The 12,997-nt window shown below is 34.6% G+C and overlaps 1 protein-coding gene across 1 annotated transcript; it reads right to left on the bottom strand.

Moving 5' to 3' along the window:
- Positions 1-12,071: 12,071 nt before the first annotated feature.
- Positions 12,072-12,713, bottom strand: LOC137819065 (putative B3 domain-containing protein At2g27410). The gene is made up of 2 exons (XM_068622795.1): positions 12,672-12,713; positions 12,072-12,572 (listed from the first exon to the last, which is right to left on the bottom strand). The coding sequence occupies exons 1-2, from the start codon at positions 12,711-12,713 to the stop codon at positions 12,072-12,074; spliced, it is 543 nt and encodes a 180-aa protein (XP_068478896.1).
- Positions 12,714-12,997: the final 284 nt, after the last annotated feature.

Genomic DNA, 12,997 nt, shown 5'->3' with positions numbered 1-12,997 from the left:
TCCCTGATGCTTGTGTTGTACCTGATTGAATCTGAAACAGTTCCTGATAGATACAGTTTTGAACAAAGCATAGAACTTCTGATATTTGGTTAGCACAGATAAACATTAATAAACTTCAGAGCTAAATATCAGAAAATATTACTCATCCCAAAAACTGTTTTAACAATTAAAAACATAAATTTAAACACAGAAACTTAAACACAGCATATATCTCCCCCTATTTGTCTTCACAAAATAGACAAAGAGAAGAGATAAAACAAGATATTATTTTGATTACATCAGAATTAAAGCAACAACAACAGAAAAAAAAATTTAAAAACCAGATATAACCACCAAAAACAATCGATTGTTTCGATACACCAATCGGTTGTTTTTCCTTCATTCTTCCTCATCAGCAAACTGAAGATCAAAGATTTGGTTCTGGACAGCTTCAATCTGTTCATCTAGAGTCATGAATCCCGCATCCATGTTGTCAAACCTGGTGTCAATCCTCTGGAAATTACTAACACAAAGATCATGAAGGCTCCTTTGATTTTCAGCAAAGCTATCAAGCCTATTCACCATGAGTCTTTCAAAAGGAGACATGGTTTGCATCCTTTCTTCTTGATTTCCAGCACCAACACTAGGTCCAACATCTTGATAATCTTCAAGTGGATCTTCATGTTGAACATCCATATCAGTAGGTTCATCTTGTTCAAGATCAGCAGCACCACTAGATGAGGCACCAAGATCACCATCCTTGCTTATCCATTTTCCACCTACTTTGGTAAAACCCATTTTGCTGAGTGATCCATTGTTCAACTCTTGAGTTGACTTGACCAACTCAGATGTTTCATCTTCAAGGTTCACTTCAAAATAGAGTAGAAATTTAGATACCAAAACAACATATGGATAATGATAATCACTTAACCTCATGGCTTTTTGCATGTGCTCTTTGATGATGTGAATCCAATTGATTTTGATTTTCTTCTTGATGCAGAAGATATATACCAGATCTTCTTCAGTAAGAACAGAATGATTACTCCCCCTTGGAGTTAGAATCCAAGTCACAATGAGAGCAAGCAATCTCTCATCAAGCTTTAGACCTCCAACCGAGCATGTTCTTACTTGAGCATGTTGATTTTTCAAGCAACTCTTGTAGTATTGGATTTTGTTAAAATCCTCCACTACTCCAAGGTTTCCCTTGTTGATTCTAAGACCAGAGAACTTGAGACCAGCAATAGCAGTCCATACTTCCTGAGTTATCTCCATTTCTACACCTTTCACATGAGAATCTAGATTGTTTCCCTCAAACTTTAGGTTTGTGTAGAACACCCTCATTAAATCTGGATATATGTTTCCCTTCATCTCCAGGAACTTTTTGAGAGATTGATCCTTGAGCAGCCTTCTCACATTATCAAGCTTTTGACTTTTCAGCCAATCAAAGCATACAACCTTGGGGTTGTTTATCTTTTTGATACTTGTTTCATACCTATATCTCTCAATAAGATCATTGTCTCCAGAAAACCAGCCTTCTAGCCTTCCTCCAGACCTTACGGCCTTGGTTTTGACTCTCTTTGAGGTGGGAGGAGTTGATTCCATGATGGCAGAGAAGAAAAATAGAGAGGAGCTCTCTTCACAGATTTTTAGATGTTGCAAGAGATGTTGCAATTGGTTGTTCTTGTGGAAGAGATCAGCTGCACCAGATTTTATAGCAGAAAAAGAATCAATTAGCATTCAATTTTATTTAGTGGGTACCTGATATTTCAGAGAGAGAGGACTTGACTCTGCTCTGCATAGAAAACGTCATAAAAAGCTGAAAATCACATGGTCTTCACATGTGATCTTTGACTAGTCATTAAGGATCTTGAATTCCCAAGATTTTTTTCAATATTTTCCTTTATGACAGTTGTAACTCCTTTTTGAACGTGATCAACTTTCAACACAGATTCTTTGACCAAGATTCTCTCTTTGAATTGATCCGCAACGGATAGAAATTCAAAATAGCAATTAAAACAATTTCTTCATAGTGCTGTCAGACCCAAAACAATCGGTTGTTTCGAAGAAACAATTGGTTGTTTTTTTGCAGTAGTTAAAACTGTTTTTGAATTTTAACCATGAGCAAAAAGAGTTCAAAGCAGATGACATTAAGCATAATAAAAAGATTTTTTAACCATGAGAAAGAACTTTAAAACAGAAATTAAGAACAAATAAAGGAAAGTCTTATCCTTATGTTAATTCTTCAATAAGCCATGTGCTTTATGATCAAGAAGCCTCTTTTCACTGTTGAGGTCTTTTGCATAGCATTGATTCAACTTCAATGACTGTCTTTTTCTTCAAGAACTTGATCAGATGACTCAGTCCCCAAATTCATCCGATATTCTTACGTGGAATTTCTGGAAAAAAAAAACTATAATCAAGGAGGGACTGAGTCATCTGATCAGGAAAAAACCCGACAGATTTCAGGTCAAACGGAGGAGTATTGACCTAGGAAAAAAATCAAATAGTTTCACGCACAAACGAACCTTCCTTTCAGCCCTGGCAGTGGTGAATAATGAGTTTATTGCGAATATTATGGGACGAATTTGGGAATCAAATCTCAGCGAAAACTCAATAGACACAGTAACGATTGTCTAGTAAAAATTTCAAACCAAAATATCCAAGGATTAAGGCGTTGTAAGTCCCAGTCCGAGGGTGAAGAAAACTGGTTTTCTGAAAACAAAACGTCCTGACTTTTCTTCTCCATATCTTGTTTTTTTTGAATTTTTTATGGATGTGGCTTACCAGGGTGCAAACAACATATGAAAGTACTTGTGTGAATTTTTTCAGCGCAATACGGACCCAGAATAAATTTGCTGAAAGTATGGAGAAATTTCACAAGTTTTGGTAGAGAACCTTGGTTTGCACAAAATTTCTGAAAAATTCTCCCGAAATAGTTTTTTCCTGAAATTCCACATATGAATCTCGACTGAATTTGGGACAAAAACCCGACAAATTTTAGGTCAAATGGATGACTATTGGTACCTAGGAAAAAAGCAAACAGTTTCACAACCAAACGAACCTTCCTTTCAACCCTAGCAGTGGTGAATAAAAAGTTTATTTCAAATCTTGTAAGATGAATTTTTGAATCAAATCTAAACCAAAACTCCATAGACACAGTAACGAATGTCAGGTAAAAATTTCAGACCAAAATACCCAAGGAGTAAGGCGTAGTAAGTCCCAGACCGAGGGTGAAGAATACTGGTTTTCTGAAAACAAAACGTCTTGGCTTTTCTTTCCCGTATCTTCTTTTTTTATGTGTTTATGGACGTGCCTCCTTAACTGGGTGCAAACAACATAAGAAAGTAATTGTGTGAATTTTTTCAGCGCAATAGGACCTAGAATAAAATTGAAGAAAGTACAGCGAAATTTCACAAGTTTTGGTAGAGGATAGCCTTGGTTTGCACAAAATTTCTGAAAAATTCTTCCAAAATGATTTTTTCTTGAAATTCCACGTAATTATCTCGACTGAATTTGAGACAAAACGCGAAAAATTTTAGGTCAAACGGGTGAGTATTGACCTAGGAAAAAAATCAAACAGTTTCACACACAAACGAAGCTTCATTTCCGCCCTAGCAGTGGTGAATAAAATTTTTATTGCGAATCTCGTGGGACGAATATGGAAATCAAATCTCAGCCAAAACTCAATGGACACAATTTTGAATGTCTGGTAAAAAATACAGACCCAAATACCCAAGGAGTAAGGCGTAGTAAATCCCAGACCCAGAGTGAACAAAACTGGTTTTCCGAAAACAAAACGTCTTGGCTTTTCTTCCCCGTATATTCTTTTTGTGATTTGTTTATGGACGTGCATCCTTACCTGGGTGCAAACAACATATGAAAGTACTTGTGTGAATTTTTTCAGCGCAATACGGACCCAGAATAAAATTGCTGAAAATAGAGCAAAATTTCACAAGTTTTGGTAGATGATAGCCTTGGTTTGCACAATATCTCTGAAAAAATCTCCAGAAATAGTATTTACGTGAAAGTCCACGTAAGAATCTGGACTGAATTTGGGACAAACACGAAAAATTTCAGGTCAAAAAGATGAGTACTAATCTAGGAAAAAAAATCAAACAGTTTAACACACAAACAAAGCTTCCTTTCAGCCCTGGCAGTGGTGAATAAAAATTTTATTTGGAATCTTGTGGGACGAATTTGGGAATCAAGTCTCAGCCAAAACTCAATAGACACATTATTGAATGTCTGGAAAAAAATTCAGACCCAAATACCCGAGGAGTAAGGCGTAGTAAGTCCCAGACCGAGAGTGAAAAAAAAATGGTTTTCCGAAAACAAAACGTCCTGCCTATTCTTCCCCGAGTCTTCTTTTTTTGATTTGTTTATGGAAGTGCCTCCTTACCTGGGTGCACACAACATATGAAAATACTTGTCTGAATTGTTTCAGTGCAATACGGTCACAGAATAAAATTGCTAAAAGTAGGGCGAAATTTCACAAGTTTTGGTAGATGATAGCCCTTGCTTGCACAAAATTTCTGATAAATTCTCCCGAAATAGTTTTTTCCTAAAATTCGACGTAAGAATCTCGACTGAATTTGGGACAAAATGCGACAAATTTCAGGACAAACGGATGAGTATTGACCAAGGGAAAAAATCAAACAAATTCACACACAAACGAATTATCCTTTCAGCCCTGGCAGTGGTGAATAAAAAATTTATTGCGAATATTGTGGGACGAATTTGGGAATCAAGTCTCAGCAAAAACTCAATAGACACATTGTCGAATTTTTGGTACAAAATTCAGACCCAAACACCCAAGGAGTAAAGCGTAGTAAGTCCTAGACCGAGAGTGAACAAAACTGGATTTCCAAAAACAAAACGTCCTGGCTTTTCTTCCCCGTATCTTCTTTTTGTGATTTGTTTATGGACGTGCCTCCCTACCTGGATGAAAACAACATATGAAAGTACTTGTGTGAATTTTTTCAGCGTAATACAGACACATAATAAAATTGCTGAGTAGAGCGAAATTTCACAAGTTTTGTTAGATGAGATAGTCTTGGTTTGCACAAAAATTTTGAAAAATTGTCCCGAAATAGTTTCTTCCTGAAATTTCACGTAAGAATCAGGACTAAATTTGGGACAAAATGCAACAAATTTCAGGGCAAACGGATGAGTATTGACCTAGGAAAAAAATCAAACAGTTTCACACACAAACGATTTTTTCTTTGAGCCCTGGCAGTGGTGAATAAAAAATTTATTCCGAATTTTGTAGGACGAATATGGGAATCAAATCTCAGCCAAAACTTAATAGACACAATGTCGAATGTCTGGTAAAAAATTCTAACCCAAATACCCAAGGAGTAAGGCGTAGTAAGTCCTAGACCGAGAGTGAACAAAACTCGTTTTCCGAAAAGAAAACATCCTGGCTTTTCTTCCCCGTATCTTCTTTTCGTGATTTGTTTATTGACGTGCGTCCTTACCTGGGTGCAAAAAACACATGAAAGTACTCGTGTGAAGCTTTTCCGCGCAATACAGACCCAGAATAAAATTGTTGAAAGTAGGGTAAATTTCACAAGTTTTGGTAGAGGATAACCTTGATTTGCACAAAATTTCTGAAAAATTCTCCCAAAATGGTATTTTCCTAAAACTCCACATAAGAATCTCGACTGAATTTGGGACAAAAGCGACAAATTTCTGGTCAAACAGATGAGTATTGATCTAGGAAAAATATCAAACAGTTTCACACACAAATGAACCTTCCTTTCAGCCCTGACAGTGGTGAATAAAAAATTTATTGCGAATCTTGTGGGATGAATTTAGGAATCAAGTCTCACCCAAACCTCAAAAAACACATTTTCGAATGTCTGGTAAAAAATTCAGACCCAAATACCCAAAGAGTAGGGTGTAGTAAGTCCCAGACCAAAAGTGAACAAAACTGGTTTTCCGAAAACAAAACGTCCTAGCTTTTCTTCCCTGTATCTTCTTTTTGTGATTTTTTTATGGACGTGCCTCCTTACCTGGGTCCAAACAACATATGAAAGTACTTGTGTGTATTTTTTCAACGCAATACAGACACATAATAAAAGTGTTTAAAGTAGGGCGAAATTTCACAAGTTTTGGTAGATGATATAGCCTTGGTTTGCACAAAATTTTTGAAAAATTCGACGAAATAGTTTTTCCTGAAATTTCACGTAAAAATTTGGACTAAATTTTGGACAAAATGCAACAAATTTTAGGAAAAACGGATAAGTAAAGACCTAGGAAAAAAATCAAACAGTTTCATACACAAACGAATTTTCCTTTCAGTCCTGACAATGGTGAATAAAAAATTTATTGCGAAACTTGTGGGACAAATATGGGAATCAAATCTCATCCAAAACTCAATAGACACAGTGACGAACATCTGGTAAAGATTTCAGACTAAAACACCCAAGGATTAAGGCGTGGTAAATCCCAGACCGAGAGTGAACAAAACTGGTTTTTCGAAAACAAAATGTCCTGGCTTTTCTTCCCTGTATCTTCTTTTTGTGATTTGTTTACGGACGTGCCTCCTTACCTGGGTGCAAACAACATATGAAAGTACTTGTGTGAATTTTTTCAGCGCAATACGTAACCAGAATAAAATTGCTGAAAGTAGGCCGAAATTTCACAAGTTTTGGTAGAGGATAGACTTGGTTTGCACAAAATTTCTGAAAAATTCTCCCCAAATACTTTTTTCCTAAAATTTCACGTAAGAATCTCCACTAAATTTGGGACAAAACGCGACAAATTTCAGGTCAAACGGATGAGTATTGACATAGGAAAAAAATTAAAATATTTCACACACAAACGAAGCTTGCTTTCAACCGTGGAAGTGGTGAATAAAAAATTTATTGCGAATCTTGTGGGACAAGTTTGGGAATCAAATCTCAGCCAAAACTCAATAGACACAATGAGGAATGTCTGGTAAATATTTCATACTAAAATACCCAAGGAGTAGGGCATAGTAAGTCACAGACCGTGAGTGAACAAAACTGGTTTTCAGAAAACAAAACGTCCTGGCTTTTCTTCCCCGTATCTTCTTTTTTTTATTTGTTTATTGACGTGTCTCCTTACCTGGGTCCAAACAACATAAGAAAGTACTTGTGTGAATTTTTTTCAGCGCAATACGAACCCAGAATAAAATTGCAGAAAGTAGGGCGAAATTTCACATATTTTGGTAGAGGATAGCCTTGGTTTGCACAAAATTTCTGAAAATTTCTCTCAAAATATTTTTTTTCCTGAAATTCCACGTAAGAATCTCCACTTAATTTGGGACAAAACGTGACAAATTTCAGGTCAAACGGATGAGTATTCACCTAGGAAAAAAACCAAACAGTTTCACACACAAACGAACCTTCCTTTCAGCCCTAGCAGTGGTGAATAAAAAGTTTATTGCGAATCTTGTGGGACGAATTTGGGAATCAAATCTCAGCAAAAACTCAATAGACATAGCGACGAATGTCTGGTAATAGTTTCATACAAAAATACCCAAGGAGTAAGGCGTAGTAAGTCCCAGGTCGAGGGTGAACAAAACTGGTTTTCCGAAAACAAAACGTTCTGGCTTTTCTGCCCCGTATCTTCTTTTTGTGATTGATTTATGGACGTGCCTCCTTAACTGGGTGCAAACAACATATGAAAGTATTTGTGTGATGCTTTTCAGCACAATACGGACCCTGAATAAAATTGCTGAAAGTAGGGTGAAATTTCACAACTTTTGGTCGATGATAGCCTTGGTTTGCACAAATTTTCTAAAATATTCTCCCGAAATAATTTTTTGTTGAAATTCCATGTAGGAATCTCCACTGAATTTGGGACAAAGTGCAACAAATTTTAGATCAAATGGATGAGTGTTTACCTAGGAAAAAAATTGAACACTTTCACACAGAAATGAACCTTCCTTTCATCCCTGGCAATGATGAATATAAAATTTATTGCAAATATTGTGGGAGTTATTTGATGTTCAAATCTCATCCAAAACCTAATACACACAATAACGAATATCTAGTAAAAATTTCAAACCAAAAGACCCAACTATATAAGGCATAATAAGTCTGAGACCGAGTGTGAACAAAACTGGTTTTTCGAAAAAATACGTCCTAGCTTTTCTTCCCTATATCTCCTTTTATGATTTGTGTATGGACGTGCCTCCTTAGCTAGGTGAAAACAACATATGAAAGTACTTGTGTGAATTTTTCCGAAATGTTTCAAGGTAATACAAACCCAGAATAATATTGGAGAAACTATGGCGAAATTTCTCAAAATTTGAAAGAGGATTCCCTTTTTTGCGATAAATTTCTGAAAAAATTTCAAGAAATAATTTTTTGTTAAAATTCCATGTAGGAATCTCCACTAAATTGGGACAAAACGCGACAAATTTCAGATTAAACGGATGAGTGTTCACCTAGGAAAAAAATCGAAAAGTTTCACACAAAAACGAACCTTCCTTTCATCCCTGGCACTGATGAATAAACAATTTATTGCAAATCTTGTGGGACGAATTTGAGGCTCAGATCTCAGCCAAAACTGAGTACACACAATAACGAATGTCTCGTAAAAATTTGAGACTAAAAGACCCAAGGATATAATGCATAATAAGTCCCAGACTGAGAGTGAACAAAATTCATTTTCCGACAAAAAAACATCCTGGCTTTTCTTCCCTATATTTCCTTTTGTGACTTGTTTATGGACTTTCCTCCTTAGTTGCATTCAAACAAAATGCGAAAGTACTTGTGTGAATTTTTTGGATTTTTTCAACGCAATATGAACCCAAAATAAAGTTGTAGGAAGTAAGGCGCAATTTCACAAATTTTGAAAGAGGATAGCCTTGGTTTGCGCAAGTTTTCTAAAAAATTTTCCCGAAATAATTTTTTTTTTAAATTCCATGTAGGAATCTCCACTGAATTTGGGACAAAACGCGACAAATTTCAAGTCTTCACCTAGGAAAAATCGAAAAGTTTCACACAGAAACGAACCTTCCTTTTAGCTCTGGCAATGATGAATAAAAAATTTATTGCAAATCTGGTGGGACGAATTTGATTTTCAAATCTCAGCCAAAACTCAATACACACAATCACGAATATCTGGTAAAAGTTTCAGACCAAAAGACCCAAGGATATAAGGCGTAATAAGTCCCAGACCGAGAGTGGACAAAACTCGTTTTCTGGCAAAAAACCTCCTGGATTTTCTTCCCCGTATTTCCTTTTGTGACTTGTTTATGGACGTTCCTCCTTAGTAGCATGCAAACAACATGCGAAAGTACTTGTGTGAATTTTTTAGGAATTTTTCTACACAATTCAAACCCAGAATAAAATTGCAGAAAGTATGGCGAAATTTCACAAATTTTGAAAGAGGATAGTCTTGGTTTGTATAGAGTTTTTGAAAAATTTCCTAAAATAATTTTTTGTTGAAATTCCATGTAGGAATCTCTATTGAATTTGGGACAAAACGCGACAAATTTCAGGTCAAACGGATGATTGTTCACCTAGGAAAAAATCGAACAGTTTTACACAGTAACGAACCTTCCTTTTAGCTCTGACAGTGATGAATAAACAAATTATTGAAAATCTTATGGGAGAAATTTGAGGCTCAAATCTCAGCCAAAACTCAAAACACACAATATTGAATGTCTGGTAAAAATTTCAGACCAAATGACCCAAGGATATAAGGTGTAATAAGTCCCAGACCGAGAGTGAACAAAATAGGTTTTCCGAAAACAAAACGTCCTCGCTTTTCTTCCCTATATCTCCTTTTGTGATTTGTTTATGGGCGTGCCTCCTTAGCTGGGTGCAAACAACATATGAAAGTACTTGTGTGAATTGTTTCGGAATTTTTCAACGCAATACGGACCCAGAATAATATTGGAGAATGTAGAGCAAAATTTCACAAATTTTGAAAGAGGATAACTTTGGTTTGCACAGAATTTCTGAAAAAAAATTCCAAAATAATTTTTTGTTGAAATTCCATGTTGGAATCTTGACTGAATTTGGGACAAAACGCGACAAATTTCAGGTCAAACGCTTGAGTATTCACCTAGGAAAAAAATCAAACAGTTTCACACACAAATGAACCTTCCTTTCACCCCTGGCAATGATGAATAAAAGTTTTATTACAAATCGTGTGGGATGAATTTTAGGCTCAAATCTCAGCCAAAAATCAATACACAAAATGATGAATGTATGATAAAAAATTTAGACCAAAAGACCCAAGGATATAAGGCATAATAAGTCCCAAACTGAGAGTGAACAAAACTGGTTTTTTGACAAAAAAAACCTCCTGGATTTTCTTCCTTATATCTCCTTTAGTGACTTTTTTATGGACGTGCCTCCTTAGTTGCATGCAAACAAAATGTGCAAGTACTTGTGTGAATTTTTTCAGAATTTTTCAACGCAATACGAACCCAGAATAAAATTGCAGAAAGTAGGGCGAAATTTCACAAGTTTTGACAGAGGATTATAGCCTTGGTTTGTATAAAATTACTGAAAATTTTTCCCGAAATAATTTTTTGTTGAAATTCCATGTAGGAATCTCCACTAAATTTGGAACAAAATGCGACAAATTTCAGGTCAAACGATGAGTGTTCACTTAAGAAAAAAATCGAACAGTTTCACACAACAACGAACCTTCCTTTCATCCCTGGCAGTGATGAATAAAAAATTTATTGCAAATCTTGTGGAACGAATTTGAGGCTCAAATCTCAGCCAAAACTCAATACACATAATAACGAATGTTTGGTAAAAATTTCAAACCAAAAGACCCAAGGATATAAGGCGTAATAAGTCTCAGACCGAGAACGAACAAAACTAGTTTTTCGACAAAAAACCTCCTTATTTTTTTTTCCTATATCTCTTTTTGTGATTTGTTTATGGGCGTGTCTCCTTTAATTAATATATAAACATATGAATTCATAGATATATGCACACGTCTTACACACAAACATAAATATTATAAATATTTTCATTATTAATTTGTAAAATGGAAATAAAAAATTACCAATCTTAATTAAGACATAAAATTTTAATCCAACCATGGCACTTCTTCTATTTGTGAAGTGAGTGGAAAACGACACCGTATTGATCTCTCAACTCCAAGTCTCTCTTCAATAATCTCCAACTCGTATCTCTTTGTCTCTCTCTCTTCCCACTGTGATCTCTACGTGTTGGTGAAGTGTCCTACCACAGTTGTCAAATGGCTCCTCCATTATTGTTTTCAAAATTTAAACCTTTATTTACCCATTTTTGTCAAATTTCCCAAAAAATAAATAAAACTGAGTTGGGTATTAATCTTTCATTTGTTATTTTGCAGGGAAAGACTGTGTTACCTGGAAGCCATGGTATAGGCTTATTTATATAATGAGAATGTAATGTGTTTGTTGAAAAAGGATAGAACTTATATACAATACTTTTTAGGTGTTGTTTGTTGTTAACTAATCAGCACATTTAGTATAAAAAACCATCTTTCTTGTGACCACAAACATTTTCCAAACTCCCATATTGAATTTGTGTGCCCGTGAGAGAGATACAAAGTTTGCATGTGTGATGTATGCATTACAAGTAGTATGTCTTTTTGGTAACATATGTTTATGGTGGCATGTAGATATTGAATGTCGTCGTTATGCTTAAATAGGTCTTGGATGAGATGTTTGCATTTTTAAACTCATCAAAGATTTGAAGTTGGATCATCAACATATGTCAATACTTATTTTTTAATAAAATCTATGTTTTCATTGTTCTTCACTTTAATTCGTATTAAGAAATAATATTTTTAATTTTTTAAGTGATAGAGACACTAGTAAAAATAATGTATATATTAACAAGAAGTTATACCATTTTCTATAACCTTTTTTAGTCAAAACTTTACAAATATTATTCATCAATACTAAGAGACTAATAAACTTTATGAGATAAAAAGATATTTGATACACATAACTCATACGACAAAAATGATGAAAATCATATAAAACTAAGTTAACACTCCTATCAAAACAATTTATATTTAAATATTTAAAAAAAATATACATGAATCAAGTACTTCTTATTAGATAAACAAATTTTTAGAGAAACTACATCATATTAGATTCAAAGTTTGTTTAAGAGCAAATACAAATTGTTGTTAACTCTGAAAGACCATATTTGTAGTTCTTGATCTTCTTCGAACTTGTTAGCAGACACAATCTTGTTCCATTCCTTTACAAGATTGTAAGTGTTTGTGGTCATACTCCACTTTTTCATTGGTAGAGTATATTCTTTGAGGCAAGGGTCCAACATGGTTACTTTCAAACCAATAAGTCTTCCATCGTCGCTACCATTTTCTCTTTCGTTCAACTTTGTAATTTCTTCTTTGGTGAGAAAGTCAGCTCTTATCTCTTTTATTGGCATTGACAAACGATTATTATTTGTCTTTACATCGGAACGGAAGAGTCTCTTGAGCATGAGAAATTGAAGATCACAACCATTTAATTCATTGATTCGATTCTTGAATTCTAGAAGCAATTCTTTTGGTGGTGGTGTACTTCTCGGAATTATCCTTCGTTTTTTATTCTTAGGAACCACATTTTCCTCTGCATATCTTGAGTTTGTCTACATGCACACAAAAAAAAAGTCATATTAAAAACGTATAAAACAATATATAAACCCTAAAATTTATGAGATACAGTTTATCAACATGTTAATATATACAGTTAATGACTGGTAAGAGAACTTTATAAGAGGCTGAATCATTTACAACCAATTGTTTTAAAGTTTTTCAATCCCTTGTTCATACCAATAAAGAGTAATGGTAGCGTAAACAACATTAAGAAAAAGGATAAATAACAGAGATTAATAATAAGAAAATATTTTGACTATTTTAGAAATAATTTGATTTAATTATGGAATGAAAAAAAAAGTTATTTGAAAATATAAATCTTCAATTAAAACAAAATAGAAAACACTCGTCCTTCATAGTAAAGGAAACTGTACTGCTTTTTCTCCTTGCTAAACAATTAGTTTTCAAAATTAATTAA

This window comes from Phaseolus vulgaris, chromosome 10 (genome assembly GCF_000499845.2).
Source record: "Phaseolus vulgaris cultivar G19833 chromosome 10, P. vulgaris v2.0, whole genome shotgun sequence".
Taxonomy (NCBI): Eukaryota; Viridiplantae; Streptophyta; class Magnoliopsida; order Fabales; family Fabaceae; genus Phaseolus; species Phaseolus vulgaris.
The sequence above is the reverse complement of the archived record's forward strand: the minus strand, read 5'-3'. Positions and strand labels throughout refer to the sequence as shown.